General features: G+C 56.9%; 7 protein-coding genes and 1 pseudogene across 7 annotated transcripts; all 8 read right to left on the reverse strand.

Moving 5' to 3' along the window:
* Window positions 1-14: 14 nt before the first annotated feature.
* On the reverse strand, window positions 15-824 carry LPMP_260090 (hypothetical protein; the record flags this gene model as incomplete). Its single annotated transcript, XM_010701529.1, has 1 exon — window positions 15-824. One exon carries the CDS (start codon window positions 822-824, stop codon window positions 15-17), a length of 810 nt encoding a protein of 269 aa, XP_010699831.1.
* Window positions 825-1465: 641 nt separating this feature from the next.
* LPMP_260100 (hypothetical protein) lies at window positions 1466-1699 on the reverse strand (the record flags this gene model as incomplete). The annotated part of the gene is made up of 1 exon (XM_010701530.1): window positions 1466-1699. One exon carries the CDS (start codon window positions 1697-1699, stop codon window positions 1466-1468), a length of 234 nt encoding a protein of 77 aa, XP_010699832.1.
* Window positions 1700-2165: 466 nt separating this feature from the next.
* On the reverse strand, window positions 2166-3236 carry LPMP_260110 (hypothetical protein; the record flags this gene model as incomplete). Its single annotated transcript, XM_010701531.1, has 1 exon — window positions 2166-3236. One exon carries the CDS (start codon window positions 3234-3236, stop codon window positions 2166-2168), a length of 1071 nt encoding a protein of 356 aa, XP_010699833.1.
* Window positions 3237-4004: 768 nt separating this feature from the next.
* Window positions 4005-4712, reverse strand: LPMP_260120 (hypothetical protein; the record flags this gene model as incomplete). The annotated part of the gene is made up of 1 exon (XM_010701532.1): window positions 4005-4712. The coding sequence occupies one exon, from the start codon at window positions 4710-4712 to the stop codon at window positions 4005-4007; it is 708 nt and encodes a 235-aa protein (XP_010699834.1).
* Window positions 4713-4891: 179 nt separating this feature from the next.
* On the reverse strand, window positions 4892-5631 carry LPMP_260130 (annotated as a pseudogene).
* A 1484-nt stretch (window positions 5632-7115) lies between these two features.
* Window positions 7116-7829, reverse strand: APRT (adenine phosphoribosyltransferase; the record flags this gene model as incomplete). Its single annotated transcript, XM_010701533.1, has 1 exon — window positions 7116-7829. One exon carries the CDS (start codon window positions 7827-7829, stop codon window positions 7116-7118), a length of 714 nt encoding a protein of 237 aa, XP_010699835.1.
* Window positions 7830-8593: 764 nt separating this feature from the next.
* Window positions 8594-10387, reverse strand: LPMP_260150 (hypothetical protein; the record flags this gene model as incomplete). The annotated part of the gene is made up of 1 exon (XM_010701534.1): window positions 8594-10387. The coding sequence occupies one exon, from the start codon at window positions 10385-10387 to the stop codon at window positions 8594-8596; it is 1794 nt and encodes a 597-aa protein (XP_010699836.1).
* A 3225-nt stretch (window positions 10388-13612) lies between these two features.
* LPMP_260160 (nuclear lim interactor-interacting factor-like protein) lies at window positions 13613-14485 on the reverse strand (the record flags this gene model as incomplete). The annotated part of the gene is made up of 1 exon (XM_010701535.1): window positions 13613-14485. The coding sequence occupies one exon, from the start codon at window positions 14483-14485 to the stop codon at window positions 13613-13615; it is 873 nt and encodes a 290-aa protein (XP_010699837.1).
* Between the last annotated feature and the right edge of the window lie 3885 nt (window positions 14486-18370).

Below are 18370 nucleotides of genomic sequence, written 5' to 3' on the forward strand. Positions count from 1 at the left end.
CTCAAAAGTAGCAATTACACCCACGTCGAGACACTGTCAGGTAGCCAGGCAGACACCAACAGGGCAATACACTGACGAGTTGCCGGGAGTGCGGTGGCGTCGCCACATAGCACGACTGTTGCAAGACAGGGGCAGAGCTCGCGCATTTGACACAAGGCAACGTGCTGCTTCACGGCCAAATATATATCCTCAGCACAGTTAAGCGATACGAGCTGTTGTGCGGTTGGACAAGTACCCCGAGAGTCGCACATGAGGTGTACATCGCAGCTATCTCGCCGCATGACTTCTATGAGGCGGGTCCCAACTTCCCTAAAGCAGTCTTCCATCAGCGGCACGTCAACTGTGGCGCAGGTGCCAACGTCGCCCCATACTGACTCCAACTCGGCAGAGATGACACCGTCCAGCACGGGGGTACAGAAAAGCACCCCATTATCACACTGCACGACCAGTGCGCTCTTGATACCAGCGCACTGAACGGCAAAAAGCGCCCGCGGTAGCTGGGAAACAGCCGTAGTTATCGGTACCATCGCACGTAGCCAGCGCAGCACGTACGTGTAAAACAGTGGTTGCACCCAACTCCGCGTCAGCACTACAACATGTGTCATGGTGGTTAATTGGCCTATCTTGACGACCATGTGGAGAAGACCATCCAGCGCAACGGAGTGTTTCCCGCCAGGTAGAAGCAGCTCAGCACTGGTCAACGTCACCGCCGCGTCTCGGGGTACCGCTATATGCCACCGCTGCACATCACCAGCGAAAGAAGCACTAATGGACATCATAAGTAGGCCCACATCAATAACAGCTGCAGCTTCTCCGGCATCCATGCCTGCCCGCAACTGGATCGAACCAATAAAGCCAAGCTCACCGGCTGTGAGCACTGCGCTGAACGAGAGGCGAAAGGGTATAGGGCGTATGAGTCTTGACGTGCTTTAGAGACTGCGTAAGAGAGCACGTCGAGAAGGATGCCCCTATTCACGCACTGCAACTCCATTAACGAAGAAGGGGTAAAAGTTGTCACAGACAGTATCGACGAGAAACACAAGACCAGCAGCACACAAACCCCACAACGCTTTACAATAACAAGGACAGCATATGTGTGTTTCCATCAGCGCCATATTAGCGCGCATGGCACCCAGAGGGCAACATTGCTTCGGCACCCACTAGCATGTCAGTTTTCTTGCCCTTTTCCGCTCTCCGCTCCCGGGGGGGGGGGGACGAGCGGAGAGTCCCTTGCCATGCACGCCCCGGGGAGCGGAGAGCGCCGTCTCACGCAACGCGTACCACCCGCCACCGCCCGCCACAGTAAGACGGGGACCAAGACGTCTGTCCCGTGCCGCAGTCCCACTCGTATCCTTACAGTCCACAAAGTACAAAACACACGCAGTAAAAAAAAAAAATAATAAAGGCTCAGCAGTGCCGGTGAGCCACGCAGAGCGAGAGAGGCATAGACGTGGCAGCAACGGCATCATGGCTTCCTCTGCTTCTTTGCGGCGCGGGGCTGGAACATAGGCAACGCGCTCGACACAGCAATCTTATTCATCTTGGGCGCCATCTTGGGTGGTATCACGTTCTTGAGGATACTGCGCTCCTTGCGCTTTCGTCCATGAATGCTGTCCTTCAGTGTTCGCTCCATGTCCGTCACGGGCAGCCGCTTGGACTTCTTGCGCTTCACGCGCTGCTTACCATGACGCCCAGGCATTGGGATGCGCTAGCGGAGGGAAGGGGGGTCACAGGCACTGAGCAGCGAGGCGGTGTTTGAACTGTAGCAGCGGCTTACACTACTGTTTTCTGCGTCGGGAGTGAGGCCGGGGGTAGAGGCAGAGAAGGAGCAAATGGGAGATGAGAGACGGAGCAGGTCGAGGGTGGGGGGGGGGGGGGGGGGCAGAAGCGACAACCAACCACGTTGTAGGAGATGTAGAAGAAACGAGAGAACAGGAGGTGACGGCCCTCCACCGCCACTCGGCACGCAGCGCCGTGTACTGCAAGGAGGGACGGCAGAGAACGCCGCTACGCTGCTGCACTACTAAGCTGCGCAGTATCACCATTGTTTGGACGTCTTTGTCGCAGCAGCGCCGCGGATGGACACCACAGTTCGGGGGAGGCAAAAACAAATAAAACGACGAGCACAGCCTAGCGGTGGCAAATCAAGGAAATGGCAAGCGGCCTCAAGCCTGCATCGGGGAGAGGGGCTGCTTGGCGGCGGGTGTTCGTCGCAGTAGCAGATCCAGCGACGTGTCCGTCGACACGGCTTCGTCCACCTGCACGGGATGGAGTTCGGAGAACAGTACCATGTGCGACGCTCGCAGCTCCTCCAGCACGTGCAGGTAGTTGACGCTGTTCAGTGTGCGAAAGCTTCTCTCACACCCCAGCCTGAGCAGCAACTTGCGTGAGAGGTTGAAGGATGGCTCCACCTTGCCGTCCTTTCCCGGCGACCAGCTCAGTTCTACACCCCGCGCCGCTAAGCAGTCGCGGAACTCCTGCAGCGCCCGCCGCTTCACACGGTCGCGGTGCGCGTCCGCTCGGGCGTAGTCGCCAGCGTAACAATTGGCAACCATGCGCTGCTCCCCCGCCGGTGTGCGGCTGCTCAGCCCCCGCGCCGCGTGCTCCTCCGGCTCATACTGAACAACCTTCCAGCAACGGTAGCACTCCGCAAAGAAAGTGACGTATTCCGACCAGTTGCGGAAGCGCTGCATCGCCGCGTCGTAGAAGGGCAAGTCACGCACGAGATTCTGCACGTGCGCCGCAGCGATGGAACCGCAGAACTCGTCGTTCTCGATGACCGTCCGCACATGCTCCTTCAGTAGCATCTCGCACGGCAGCGGCGCACCCACCTCCACCGGCGCGCACCAGTCCACGTCCACTACGAGCGTCACCGCCGACGGTACCTCGCGCACAAAGCGCCCCGACGACACGGGGGCGTTGTGCGTCAGTGGGCCAAGGTAGTGCACTGTCCCCCATGGAAGGCGCAGCGCCAGGAACAGGCCACGACAGCGCGCGCTGCGCTGCCGCACATCCACGCAGAAACGTAGCTCCGTGAAGCCGTTATAGCGCCGCGTGTTGGCACACACCGCCTCCACTGGTAACGCGACCGTGTACGCGCACGGCAGGCACCGCGACGCGAGGTGCAGACACACCACCACCCCGTTGACAGCGAAGTCGACCACCGCCAGCGCGTCTGGGTGCGCCAGCCGCGGCGGCATCACAGGAAACTGCTGTAGCGAGGCTTTCTTCCCCATCCTGCAGTGGATACACGAGGGAAGAGGGAGAAAGGAAAGAAGACGGAGAGGGTACACCGGTCTCTGTGCCGCTCGCTAGGTGGTCCCGCACGCACGCTGGGGTACAAAGCAAATGATGTAGTACAGCGCAGAACGATAGAGAGGCAGAGACGCACCAAGGGAGGGGAAGAGCTGCAGTGGGCGCGGGGGAGCGCTGGCTCCTGGAGGAGATATATGAGGACCAACGATAAAGGCAGCGGAGCAGGTCAGCGTGCAGGGAAACGTCTGCGTGTGAGAGTCCTTCAAGGAGTGTGCAGCTGCGTCGCGGTGTAGCGTGTGTGTGGGTAGAGTGGTGGTGATGCAGAGTGACGTGGAGGAGGGAAGAAGACAGTATGGACGGGAAAGCGGCTGCTGCACGGGTGCATTTGCACTCACTTGTAGGTGTGCGCCTGGGCACCATTGGGGCAGGCAAGCACTTGGAGCCTGCCGTGCGCAAAAGACGGGTGGCAGCCAGCCGCCCCGCCGGGTCTTCTTCTGTGAAGCGCGCACCACCGGCGCATACGATCAGACAGCCTTCTTCTCCCGTCCCACCCTTCGCCCCCACACACACACGCGCATACGAGTACCACAATGCCATTGGGGGGGCTAAGCACAGGAGAGAACAAGGGTAGCCAAGAGAGGAGAAACAACCAAAACACGAAAGCCTCGCCCGAATCGCTCGCAGTCTGCGGCAGTGCAGCCGTGGGAGCTGCCTGCCAGGCCACACACGCGCGCGCGGCTCGTTAGTTGCTACTTCCGCGCCGCGACGCGCTGATGCAAGTTCTGGAAAAACGTTCTCGCTAAGTTGAAGTCTCTGCGTGTGCGGAAAAGCAGCGAGCTGTAGATGAGCGTGAAGAAGACGCCGCCGATAAACCCCCAGTTGCGCAGTTCGATGTCGCCCACACGCCGCCGCTCGACCAGTCTCGGCGAAACGTACTCGTCGTAGGTGCACTTGAGCAGGTACGGAGCGCCGGCCCACATGATGGGCACGCGCTTCAGGTACGGGATGTAGGTTTCACGCATCACTAGGGACAGCGTCGCGTAGCCGGCGTAGGCACCGTTGCTCGTGGCACTGCAGTCGAACTGCGAGGTTGTCTTGGTGCGGCTCACCTGCGCGGCGAAAACGTAGGCAAAGCTTGAGAACAGCCCGGCGCCAATGTACAAGGCTATCGCGTGCCGCCACCCCAGTACCTCGGTTAGCGGCTTTGCCACCACCCACGCCATGACGCAGTTGACGAAGCAGTCTGTGCCGTTAGTCACGTACAGGCATGAGAGCGGGTTCGGATAGGAGGCGTTGCTCCGGGTCAGGAACACGTCACGCATCACCATCGGCTTCGAGCTGCGCAACATCACGGGGTTTACCGCGTAGCTGTTGTGGTGATACAGTACGAAGAGCGTCTGATCTGTGCTGAGCACCATCGCCATGATGGACCCGGTGATCTCTGCGTATGACGGCATGTCTGACACGCGCACTGCTCAGTGTGTGTGTGTGCGTATCGTCGACCTGTCGCGTAACCAAATGCGAGACGCAATGCGGCAAGCATAAAAGGGGAAGAGAAGGGGGGAAGCAGTGGGCACAGATGAGTGCATGCAGCGCGCCTCCACCGAGGGGGAGGGGGGGGGGCGTGGTGCATGCGTTACGGCGACGCCGCCGCAATGCCGACACGCAGCACAGTCACCTTTACGCGGGAGAATAGGGGAGTGGGGAAAGTCCGGGAGGCAGCCGACAGGGGTAAGAACGAGAGGGAGGGTGCCGCGCACAGGTATCCGCATGTTGATGGAGACAGAAAGGCGTATCGCAAGGAGGATGGGGGGCGAGCAAAGCGCAGAGAAGCAACAAGAAAATGCCTGAGAAAGACAGGCACACATGGCCACGCGCACACGAACAAGCCGCCGATAGAGAGCCCCAATATCGGTGCGAGGGAGAAGAGAGGGGAACGGAAGGTGCGCATATGCGCGACTTGACGTAGCATCTGTAGGAAAAGGGCGCCCGGGCAGCTACGCAGTCGGAACAGCGTCACCACATTAGCGTTCTTCATCCGCTTCTCCCTGTGGATATAGTCCACGCCGCCGCTGGTGGACGTGTCGCACACCGCTACCGTCTTCACTACGGTGAGCGCCGCGACCACAGCGCAGTCCATCGCCGAGTCCATCGTGCGGCTGGATGAAATGAACTCGTCCACAATGACGACGCGCGACGCGGCGCTGATGCTGTTATTGCGCACCGCGATCGGCACCGCGGGTAGCTTGCTGTCCCCCTCCGTGACGAAGGTGTTCTCGCTGATGTCGTCGCGCCGCACCGGCACGAACGGGAGACCCAACAGCAGCGCGAGCGGCGCACCGAAGATGCAGCCACGCGTCTCTCGATCCCCAGCATGTGTCTTTACCCCTAGAAGTCCATTGCGCAGTAGCGGTCCGGGAAGAAGTGCACTACCCCCTTGAACAGCGCAGGACTTTCCGTGATGCTGCTAACGTCGTACAGGCGCGGGATCTTCATCTACGGCGCGGACACCAAGGTGTTGAACTGCGACACCTTCACCAACGCCTTCGAGAGCGGGTGCATGAGGTTCAGCATGTAGTGGTGCTGGCTCTTCTCTACCAAGTTGCCGGGAGGCATGGTGCTGCAGCAATGTCACGAGCACACGCGAAAAGGAAAGAGCGCAGTAGGTGAGGGTAATAGGGCAGCGGGAGGAGGGGGGGTAAAGGGGTGTGCGCCTATCCGTGTGGGAGCGGGTGTGTCCGGTATGGAAGGCAGGCGGAGTCTCGGGGGAGAGGGAAGGGGGGCGAGCGTTGCCCAATGCCCAGTGACGCTCACCGCAGCCAGCAGGGAGAGCCACAAGACGCACCAAAGAAGGATAGCCGGGAGGTGAGAGAGTGGAGAAGTAGAAGGGAGAAAGAGGGTGACGGAGACGTGCTCACGGGAGGGGAGCAACGCACACAGCACGAGGTCGCCGCTAGGAAACAAACAAACAAAAAAAGCACAGAGAAGGGCACACGCGGCCGCGTTGCACGCACAGAGCCAGCCCCCGCCAACGCCGCAATTGCACGACGCCCGTCACAATGTTGCTGCCTTTATGCCGCTCTTTTTTCGTTCTCCAATCGTCTATGCTTCACGCCGGGTGCTTATCTGAACCAAATCTGGCAACTCGCTACGAGGCGGAAGCGTTTTGTTGCCAACCGCCATGCTTACAGCCTGCACACCGGCGGCGTCACGGGGGGGAGGGGGGAGGGGGGAGGGGGGAGGGGGGAGGGGAAGGGCAGCAGTACCAGCGACACGCATACACGCCTAGGCACACTCCTTTGTATACGTAACGAAAAGCAAGTACAGGAAGCTGACGCCTAAAGAGCACCGCCTACATTCTGCAGTACGCGGCTGGCTCTCCGTGCGGCGGGCGTTCGTTAGCCGCCCTCTCTTCCCTGAACACCCCATCCCCTGCGGGAAGAGGCGCATATGGGGGCGCAGAACGAAGTCAGCGATACGACATGATCGCCTCATGCCCGCGCACAAACATCCCATCCGCACATTGACACTTTGCTAATCCTTTCGATAAACCGACCATCACTTGTTTCGCTTCCATGCTTATGTCAAGTGTAGCCTTTTCTTTTGGTTACCGCCGAGCGCTCACGAACGGCCTACTGCGAAGAACCACAGCGACGGAGGACAATGCCACTAACATCGCAAGCAAACTGATGCGGAGAGATAAAGAGACACACGGAGAGACGTGCGAGGTGACCAGTAATGTCTCTGCTCACCCACATTGTGGCGGGGGGACGATGTCGTTCCTCACAGTATCGTCGAATTCGGCCATGCAGGTTAAAAGAAAAAGAAATAAGAAATACTTGACGGGGGTCACGCACAGCTTAGTGCGAGTTCTTGGCCAACACATCACTGCAGTTCATCACGCGGGGACCAACAAAGTCTTCTGAGTCTCCACAATTCTCCTCGCCCAGAGCGTCCTCAGAGATGAGACTGATCAACTTAACAGCCTTATAACGGCCGCTTGCGGTCGAGTGAATCATCGATGCCCCCTTCAGGAAAGGAATGGACAGAATCACGACCATCTCAATGGCCTCGGCGCCGCTTGCCTCCACCAGCTGCAGGCCAGACAGCGCCGTTCCACCTGTTGCCAGCACGTCATCGATTAGCACCACTCGCGAGCCCTTGCCGATGCTGTCGTAGCGGATTGTCATCACCTCCGGTGCCGCTTCCTGGTACTCTTTGTCGTAAGGCTCGCTGCGGATAAGGCGACCGGGGTTCTTGTCGGCCTTGCGCAGCAGTACGAATGGGATCCCAAGCTCCACGGCGATCATGGGGCCGAAGAGGAAGCCACGAGCATCGAAGCCAAGGATGTGCGTCGGGGCCGGCGACATGGCGCGGTACCGCTCCACGAGGAGGTCACGCAAAGCCTTCATCGTCTCTGGAGACTCGGTGATGCTGCTGACATCGGCGAAGCGTGGAACATTGCGTGGTGATAATTTTGGCGAGTACCAGCGGTACTTCATCTTCAGGAGTTGCGAGACCGAGTTGCACTCGTCCAGCAGGAAAACATTGGGCGCTACTTCCTTCCAAGACATGATGAAGGAACACGTGAAAAGCAAAAGCAAAAGACGAGGGAAATGTGGAGGGGTATCGCTGGACAGGGGGAGCCAATTAATAAAGAGTGTTGCATTGGATGGTGTGGCTATGGTCAAGGAATGCAGATATGGCCGCTGATCTGCGCGTCGGTAGCTGTTGGTGATGCGTGTATGGACTTATGGTGCCTTCACTACATAGCTGATGAACGTATGCTTGACAAAGGAGAAGAGAGACTGAAAGGCACAGTGGCGTAGGGAGCGAAACAGCATAACTAACGAGGCAGAACCAAACATTGAACACACTCTGCGACATGTAACACTCGTGCACATACCCATAACGAAGATCGGTTTGTAAGAGAGCCAAAGAGCGGCAAGCAATAACGAATGCTATTGGGTGAATTTAGCTGTTATGGCACGATGACCCCACAGGCTTAGAGGGTGGTTGGTCGCTCTGCCACGCTGAGCGACGAACCACCAGCCATGAAGCTCAAGCTTTCTTCGACAGAGTAGCGGTCAGATAAGGAAAGCCTTTCTATCTTGCTGCTGACAGTACAGGCTGGGCTACACACAACACTGCACTTTGGCCTCTCATTTACTTGCAGTAGTCGCCTTCGTTCTCCATTAATGCACCTTGAGAGTAGGGGCAAATGGCCGGAAATATACAACCTCTATATTCGCTGCTTGGGAGATGTGTAAACAGGGGGCTGGGGTCCAGCCGCCTAGACTGCTGCACGCGTTAGCAGCAGTCATACTGACACTACGGCTTACGCGACACCTGGATGTGCGATCGGAGGGGCCGAGAGTGGGGGCGTGCGCAGGCGCACCATGCGCTCCTGCTCGAGGTCGCAGACGGCAGCAATATCTTCTGCAGTGAAGTCGAAACGCCCGTGACTCGCCGCGTGTGCGCGCATGAGAGCAATGGCAACCGAAAAGGTGCTGTTGTGCAGCAGTGGATCTCGGTTATTCCACCCGGGCAGGTTTGCTGACATCTCGAAGAGCGCGCGTGACGCCCTGTCCGATAGTGCGTCGTCCATCAGCGATGTTGCTTCGAGGCACCGGACAGAGTCCAGATAGTCTCGCACCGCACTGCTGCTTATGTGAGGCATCAGGGCGACGTCCTGAGCCGATACGCTTGGGCAGGGGCACCACCGTATACTCATAGCGAAGCGAAAGAGTGGGTGCAGAGCTTCTGATGCGCCTGTGTTGTGCAGCGCGAGCATCGAGACATCCACTGGAAGCTCCAATGTCTGATAGGGATACTCCAATAGCAGCTGCTGCTTGTGAATCAGCGCAAACATCCCCTCGTACCACTTCTCCTCGAGTGCGCCGAGGGATGCGCAGTCGACCGTGATGTGTGTGCCGTGGGCAACCTGCAGGAGACCCGCTTCAAGGTAATTCAGCTCCTTGTTGTACTTTGGGGTAAGACGGACATGCGGAAGGGGCCGCAGCACGTCCCCTGTGAGAAGAATCTCCGCCACCGGGACGATCTCACGTAAGTGCGCCGACCACTCTGCTGCAACGAGCTGAGGGGAGCTAATCAGTAACGGGAGGTCACCGACAGGCATCGAGGCGCTATGCATCCTCACTCTTGCGCACAGATGAAGCAGCAGGTACTTTGCTGTGAGCGCGTCGCCTTTGGTCACTGTGTTTATAAGGTATGCTAAGGCATCGGCGCGAGCCTCCGCCATGGACGATACAATGAGCTTCGGCATCGCTATGCGGCGTCGGAGCTGCAGGGAGCTCACCGGTGCGTAGGAGAGACAGAGGAGTCTGCTTACAAGGCCTCTTGACAGCTCGGTAGCATTCCATGCACTAAAGTGCGCGAAGTCGTCCCTTTCGTTTACCTCTAGTTGGTCATCGGGGAAGTGCTGGTAGCCGTAGAAATCTATCACATCATTGATGCGAAACGGATTCGGACGTGTACCCTCTTCGGCCGGGAGGAGCACCGTGACGACACAGGCGCCCTGCAGCTGGCGGTTGCACGGAGGATGCGGAAAGTTCAAAAACGGCCCATCCGCGGACATGCCTGATGACTGTGCCGGTGGGGCGGTCGTGTCGCTCGCGCTGGCTGTATGCCTGGCGTACTTCCGGATGAGATTGTTCTCGGTATCGCTCGTAAAGGCCGCCATCGAGGCGTCCCTGTCGCGGTCGCTGCGCTTACGGAACGTGTCACAGTGTGCAGCGCCGAGGCTGCGTGACGGTTCCTCCATCGTGTAAAAATGCAGGTTTCCGGGGACCGGGATCACGTACAGCGAAACAGCGTCCATATACTCCCTGTCATTCCCGTCCAGCGTCTCCACACTCCTAGCAGAAAAGAAGCTCTGTCGGGAGGCACAGAACAGATGAAGCTCGGGTTGGACTTCCTGAATCATGCCACGACAACGGCAGAGCTTGCCGATCGAGTGGGCCAGCTGCGTTGGCGGGAACATATCAACTGCTGTGCTCTGGCATTCCGGTGACTGGAGGTATTTGTGCGCGTAGCGAACAGCCTCGGCGATGGTGCCGGTGGTTGTGCTGAGCTCACACAGGAGCGCCTCCATTTCGTCTTGCGTTGCCATCCCCACCCAAGCAGACAAGATGGGGACTCGACTGCGAAGGAGAGGAGCAAACGCCAGCGGTGGCAAGCGCAATACTAAGGTGCCCGGTCAAAACTGTCCGCTGGGTCGTGAGCTTCTAAAGACAATTCCCCTCAGTATTGAAGCTACCAGAGTGTAGAGTCCACCGAGAAAGAGATTCCAGGAGAGCTCGACCTTCACGTATGAAGGAAGCCTACCGATGTATGTACAGCCACGGAAAGCTCGGCGACTACACTTGGTCGCTGCGGCACAACGGGGTGCGGGGGTGGTGTCTCCTCCAAAGGTGGATGCAGGGAGGGAATAAAATGTTCGCTGAGTTTCCTACAAATAATATGACCGCGAAGAGAAACGCACTCGAAAACGCAAAGGAGGAGTAGTGGAGAAAGGGGCAAGCAGACGCTCTGGAGGGAGAGATGTCCTCATGCAGATGATGAGACACACTCGTCGGAGAAAGTGTTGAGGAGGTGGTGGAGGAATGCGTGCACATTACTGAGCAACACACATTAGGTGAATGACTGTGGCGTGATGGCGCTCTTTGCGGTCACCGGGGAAGGCAGCGGTGCTCGTTACGACGTGTAGCCAAGCTGCTGTTCCCTTCGCCAAATGCCTCCGTCATCCGCTCTCCCATGTCCTCCTCTGCACCCCGAATCAAGGTGACAACGGAGAGACGCTGATCCACAAGTCGCGGAGTAGGGATAGCCGGCGTCCGAGCCTCGCGCCTATGGCGCGTGTGCCTCCATCCCTGTTTACCTCTGTATTTTTCGCCGTGCAGCTAATTCCGACTGCACACCTACCTGTGCAGAGCGGACCTACCTAAAGACAAGAGAGAGGATGAAGGCACAGGAGCACCGTCTACGAGAAACGTCGTCGACGGAGCACAGCTGTAGTGCATGTGCAGCGTAGATAAACTGAGGAAAAAGGAGAGACCGAATCCAGGAGGAGACAAACAAGAAAAACGAAGAAGCGGGAAAGCGAGAGCAGGGCTCAATACAGCAACGAGAGAGACCGCCCAAGAGACCACATCCAGGGCGCACATTTGCACACAAGCAAACACTACATCAGACATGCATGCGATCATGTGCGTCAACCACTGAACAAGTGTACATCGCCAGAAATGTAGAGAGACAGTGTATGCAGGTGTGCGTGCGCGTGCCTGAATGCTGAGGCAAGATGGAGGAGAGTCCACCAAACGGAAAACGTACATGTACAGTCAAAGCCTAAAAGAACAAAACATCCCCCCCACAACCACAATACGTGAGGTTACACGCGCGGTGCAAAGAGGAGCAGCAGCAGCACTAGAAGCACTCCATGCCGCATGCGCAAAGTTCGAAAGGTAACGCCGGGACGAAGAGAAAGCGAGAGAGAGAAAGAGAGAGCAAAGGTGTTGCGCATCAAAGTAGACGATGCCTCCTCGATTGCATACATACATACAAGAGAGAAGGCGAACCACAGAGCGCTGGACGTACGAGAAGAACCACAATCACACACAAGTGCACAAGACGTGACAGAGCACCGCACAACTAGAGTGATATTGGTCACTACTACGAAGACCCACGCGCATGCACACATCCAGTACGAGGACAAGCGATGCCCAACACACACCTGCGCAGAAGATCGAAAGCAAGGGGGAGTGCGGTTATAAAAGACGAGAAGAACGCCCGAGTACTCCTTCAGCACGTCCATTCGCCCCGCCAGAGAGAGCACCAATTCCGCTCCGCACTGCCTGCGGACCGCCACCCGCACGCCCCGTGGTGCGAAGCAGCACTAGAGGCACAGCAGCGCAACGCGCTGACCCAGCCCACACGCCACACACACACGCGAGTGGTAAAAGGAGAGAGAAGTGGAAAGGGAGCAGGAAGCCATAAAGTTCAAAGGAAAAAGAGTGTGCGGCAAGGGGGGAAATATTGTTAAAAGAGAAAAGCGACAAAGCGAGAGAAAGGGGCGTTTTGAGGGCGAAACGTTGGCCTCATGGTGGCCAAGCGTGCTCCTCCTCTTCGTCGCCATCACACTGCCTTGAGATGTCAGTTGAATGGAAGCGCTTTGTGTGAGGCACCAATACCAGGAGGCGAAAGATAGAGACAAGCAGTTATGGAACAGCAAATCCTGTTGTGGCTAATTCACTGAACCCCCGGCCCTTGCCTGGTGTTGTTTGCCTGTATAAGCAAGCCCTTGCATGCCTGCCAGTGTATAGGCGTGTGCGCCGATGTGCTCCTGTGGATCTACTGTTCCCTGGGTCTTCACCATCTGCCATGAAGCACAAAGAAAAGGAAGAGTGGATTGGGGCCACTGGAGCTAGACAAGGCCGGCGTGATAGATGTGGAGAAGTGGAAGTGTGCGAACTCCATTCAAAGTGCCCAAGTCGACTGCGGCACTCCGTCTTTTTCTCCCCTTCTGCGACGAGACAAAGAGGCGTTGAGGCCCACACATACAGACGAGGGGAGAAGAAACGCCGTGCGATGCACTGAAGAATGGGGAAAAAGCGAGGGAACGCAGAGGCACGACTCGCACCACTAAAAACATGAGGAGGAAGGAGGGCAAAGCGATTTCCTTCTTCGCGCGCCCATGCAGCTCGACGCACACCTACGCACTGCCCATGCGCATAAGCGCAGCGACGAGAGGGAGGGGCAGGCAAAGGGGGAGACCTTACACACCGTGTCTCGCCCATCGAGTACTGAGCAATAAGGAAAGCCAAACAAAAGAGAAACGGCAATGAGCTACACCTCTAGTGCGCACGCACACGTGCAGCTGTGCACACACGGAGGTGGCAACACACATCAGTAGCATAGGCCACCGCATTGCTGTGTAAACCACCTTCAACGGTACCGTAACAGAGCACCACACAAGCACTTCGATACATGCGCCCAGAGGTGAAGAAGCGATTTAAACTGTAGAGAAGCGGAAGGGTATGGCTCAGTGCGCCCCTTTGTGGCTATTCCAGCGTCGAGCGCGCACAGGCTAAAACGCACGCACGCAACAGTCACGCGAAAGCTGCAAAGGAAAGGAAAAGCGAAATGGAGTCGTCGCCCGAGAGACGGACTCGGTACGGGCGAAAGCGAGTGCGCATTGCAAAGCGTGCCACAGAGAAAGAGAAGGCGATGACACCTGCGGAGATGAGGGAGCACCTCGACAACGTCACGGACAAAAGGAGAGATGGAAGGGTGTGTGCGGCTGGCGGGCAATGGGCGCATATGTGTCGCTCACTGTACCTCACAGATAGTCGCACCCCCTGGCGTTGTACAGATCCAGCTCGCTGTAGACCGAGCCGCACATCGAGAGGCTGTCAAGGAAAGGAAAAAGCAAGAACAGCTCGCAGTCCTTCGGGTCGTTGATCCACGTCTTGATCGGGATGGCGTTACGCTGCTGAAACGAGTAGGCGGCTGGGCTGTTGTCCAGAATGACAACTCGACGAAGATCGCGGCCGAGTCGGTGAAGATCCTTCACGTAAGAGCGCTCGCAGAGGGTGCAGTGCTCGCGGAATAGACGCAAGTTTCCCAGAATACCCTGTGGATCGATTTCGTCCATTAGTTTATCACAGTAGGCGCGCATGCTGGCTGTGAAGACCACCACTTCAAAGCGACGGCTGATGAAGCGCAAAAAGTCCTCCAGGTAGGGTCGGTACTTGACGCTGACAGTGTACATGCGCCCGTCAGAGGGCACGTGCAGCACTTTGTCGTACACTACATCCGAGCTCGGCTGAAACGTGGAGTGCACCAGCGTCTCGTCCACATCCAGCACTAACGTCACCTTTGGTACGGAGGCAAAGGGCAGCGGCGGCAGCAGCGGCTTAATCGCGACGTCCTGCAGTAAGCACGGAGAGCAGTTTGTGGGCGATTTGCGAAGCAGATCGAGCCGCGTGGTCGTCGTACCACTTCGGCGGTCCATCGGAACAATGCTGCGGGTCGTTGGGTCGGCCACCACGCCGACCTGCTGCACCTGTGTCACAATGTTCTGCGCACGAGATGCATTCACACTATTTTGACTAGGCGAATTCCCCTCGCTACAACCAGACTGAAACTTCGCTCGATACTGCTTGAAGAAGTTGATTGCTTCCTGCGTCGTCGGTTTGTGCGCCGAAGACATCTCTGTAAGACGGGGGAAGTGTGGCCTGCAACAGAAAGAGTGTGCGCACACACCCACACAACTACAGAGGTGCGGCGCGAGAAGAGGACACACGAAATGAGGCCCCCCGTCCTGGCACGGCTGCTGCAGGCAAGAATCAGTGAAAAATGCGCCACAGTGCCGCGTGTGACGGTGCAACGGACGTGCCTAACGGGCCACCGTGTAGGAGCGTATAGATGGTAGGCAGGAGCCGCAGCGCCCGACAGCCGTCTATGAAACAGATATGAAAACAAGAGCGAAAGACGCCAGTCCACAATGAGATGAGGGTGTCCAGAGACAGACGGGCAGAGGGAGAGGGAAAAGTAGCGCAAGAGAAATACACACACAAAATAGGAAAGCACGATGGTGACAGCGGGAGACACGGAAGGGGTGAGGCGAAGAAATGCGCGCACGCATAAACGCACACACAAAGCGGAAAGAGAGAACGAGACGGAGCAAAGTGCGAAGGGGATGAGAAAATGTTGGTGGCACAAGCGAGCACCCAAGTGCAAAAACAAACAGCGAAGAAGTGGCCGATGGGCAATGCGGTAGTCAAGAGAAGGGCAACGAGAAGTGCGCAAAGCAGTCAAACAGATGTGGAAAGGGTGGGCAGGTGATCAGCTCCGCGCGAGGCGCCTCTAGCATCACGGCGTGAAGAACGCTGCAGAATATAGAGAGATCGTGATTGGCCCGACTTAGGACACTAACTTCCATACCAACTTGCAGAGAGACACGCAGTCCTCACCAAAACACCACGTTCACGCCTAGCAAGTGCAGAAGGCAAACAAGGAAAAGAGGCAGAGCGATCCCGTGTAGTATAGGCCGATAGTGACTAGACAACGTGAATAAGCTCAAGTGCGCGCTGTAGAAAGAAGCCTGAGGAAGCGGAAAAGGGAGAGGGAGGAAGGGGCTGCGGTACCGCTGCGGCGTGCTCGAGTTGCAACTAGAAGCAACAGGGAGAGATGCGCAGACAAAAGGGGGGGCGTGGGGAAGATATATGGGGTATAGCGGAAGAACGAAGAGACACAACACAGCACAACACCAGTGCTGACTTTTTCCCTTCTAGTGGGTAGGCGTGTTTGCGAGGCGGCGTAACGAGACGCGAAGACCGATACAAGAAACCCGCACGCGTCTCTCTACGTCGTATCGGTTCCGCGATGCAAGATGGAAAAAGAGATGTGGGTGGTCCTGTAGATGTGTGCTCTGCGTGAGGGGGTGGAGAGTCGGATGAGTCCGTATGCGATTGACGGTGAAGCGTAGGATGCACTGACGATGATGTGTATAGAGGACACGGAGATACAGAAGAACCACCAAAGGAGACGGAGAGGGTGCAGGGAGCGAGAAGGGAAGACACACGCGCCTGCGGGTTCGTGTCGGTATGCGTCCGTCCACGGCCAAGGGAAACGAGCCCTAAATGAAAGTGAAAGGGGAAAAAAAAACAAAGCAAAGACGAAACGGAGAGAGGAAAAGAGAGAGGGGGCGGCAGGCGACGCGAGACAATACCGCAAAGCAGAGTGGAACCAGCGCGAGCCACACTGCCGTATAAACGAGGAGGAAGAGGAATCAACCGAAAGCACGGGTAGCAGAAGTAAAATAGCGTGAGAAACTCACACAAAAAAGGGATGGTGGAAAAGAGATAAGAGAGAAGCACCACTTAACAACCGAAGTAGTCGCGACACGAAGGCAAAGAAAAATGCCAGACAGGCAGGAGAGATGGGGTGCGCCGCATAAAGGCCTCCACGCGATTCCTGGTGAAGCAAGTGGTGCGGCTCTGCGTGCTTGTCGTGCGGTACGCTCGCTCAGCTACTTCTAAATTATGCCTCTTTCCGTTGAGGCACAGGGTTATAGACTCTTGCGTAGATGTTTGGGGTTTGTGTACACTCTCGCTTTAGGCGCATGGGTGCCTAAGTTTGATAGGCAGACGACTGTGCGCGGGCCCGAGTTTCTGTGTTCACGTGAGCGGGTAGGCAGAAAAAGCCTCGGTCAGCAGCGACGGTTGCAGCGGAAGGTGCAACAGCACAATTGAGAGCTCGTCAAAGCCTCCGCAAGAGAAAAATGAGTTACAATGCGGGGAGGAGAATGTGTAGTTCACAGATTCCCCAGCAGAAAATCGGAGAGAACCATGAAATGGAGGGGTGAAAATAGTGAAGCAGGAGTGGGTAAGGGGAAAGAAGCGGCTCCCCAAGCGAGGGGGGCATTCACTGCATCTACCAAAATTTAGGGGTGCCCTTTCACGGGAGTGCCCGGGGGAAATCCTCCAAACGTTTTGCAAAATCGCTATCGGTTGTTCTTTTCCTGGGAAAGAAAACTCACCAAATGAAAGGTCATAGGCCCGCCTCGTGTTGGAGGGAGACGGGGGTGTTGTGAGTGGAACTAACAGAGAGAAATATAGCAGATGGAAGCAGGGCGAGCCTTCCGACATTGAAGACGGGAAAGAGTAGGCAGTAACCATGCGGCAGAACAAGTGCGTTCCCAGTATACCCTGCACCTGTGTGGTGGCGGTTACTTTCATTTGTCTTGTTTCCCCATCCGACGATGGTCATGACTGTCAAAACATTCACCGCGCAGGCCAGCAGCAAAGAAAAGATGAGCGAAGGGGGAGAGCACACCAATACTTGTCGGTCATGCTCCTCAGTGCACGCCCCAATCCCACTCCTTGCAGCGCCTCGTTCTGTCTCCTGACTCACGAGGCGCAATTATTAGTCTTCTAGTGGTCGCACCATGTGTGAGGCGCACAAGACGGACGCTGTAGAACAAAACGACAACGGAGTCTCAGCGAGAGGGAGTGCGTGAGGCGCGGCGATGTTGCCACTTACGGCACGCAAACAGTGAAGGAACTCGACGCCCACGAGCACAACCCGGGGCACGGAGAGTAGTCGGGGATATCGGTGGTGTAGAGAGGACCAAACACAAACAACGCACTGGACAGACGCGGCAATAGATGAGAACAACAGCGACGAGCCAAGCAAAGGCAAACAGCACCATCATGGGCCCATGGCGCAAAACATTAACGCCACCAGAGCAAACGCGTCTTGCGTACGTGGGGGAGCGGATGGAAGGGAGAGTTGCCGGCAAGAGAGGCGAAAGAGAGAGTTGCATGGTGAGCATGTCGCTCTCGCTTTCTATATTTGTGTCCCCGCGTGAAGAACTTCCCAGGCGTGAACGATTGATGGAGTGTGTTGGGGAGAGAGACGCGCGAATAATGTGCTGAGAGGTGCGGCAGCACGCCATACCAAATCGAAGGCGCGCACAAGAAAATGGGTGGGCAGGAATGGGTGGTCAGAGAGGAGTGATCCTGATGGACGAAGTTATGAAAGGACGGCGCGAGGAGAGTCATGATGGAGAACAAGAGGCATCAAATGAAAACCGTCAACGGGCAGACGACTAGCAGTGAGCGAAGGGGGAGAGGGTAGAGACGGTGCGCATCCTTGTCGCTGTGGGTATAGGCCCGTACACATACACACAGGCGCTTCCATGGGCAGAGAGGCGAGGTCCACTACATTTTGTTGCACAGGCGCCATTGCTCTCTTCTGCGTATGCGAAGAGGCCAGCGTCAAATTCATCGCTGATGCTGCCTGTGCAACAAGTCCTTCCATCGGCGAGAAGTCATCACATTTCGAGGACTCTGAAATGGAGAGGGAAAAACAAAGACACACACGCACACAATGTGCGCTCACGACTGTTACCAACGATGATACAGAGGAGAACAACAAGACGACGTAGCCGGGAGCACTACCGTCCTGGCCTACGCTTCTTGCGGCATGCAGTGTCGACAAACTGAGGAAATACACAAAAAATGACGGGCGAAATAAGAGGACAAACAACAGAGAGGCGCCGATCCCTCAGCCCACCCCACTCACTGAGGTA

Source organism: Leishmania panamensis (genome assembly GCF_000755165.1).
Source record: "Leishmania panamensis strain MHOM/PA/94/PSC-1 chromosome 26 sequence".
Lineage (NCBI taxonomy): Eukaryota > Euglenozoa > Kinetoplastea > Trypanosomatida > Trypanosomatidae > Leishmania > Leishmania panamensis.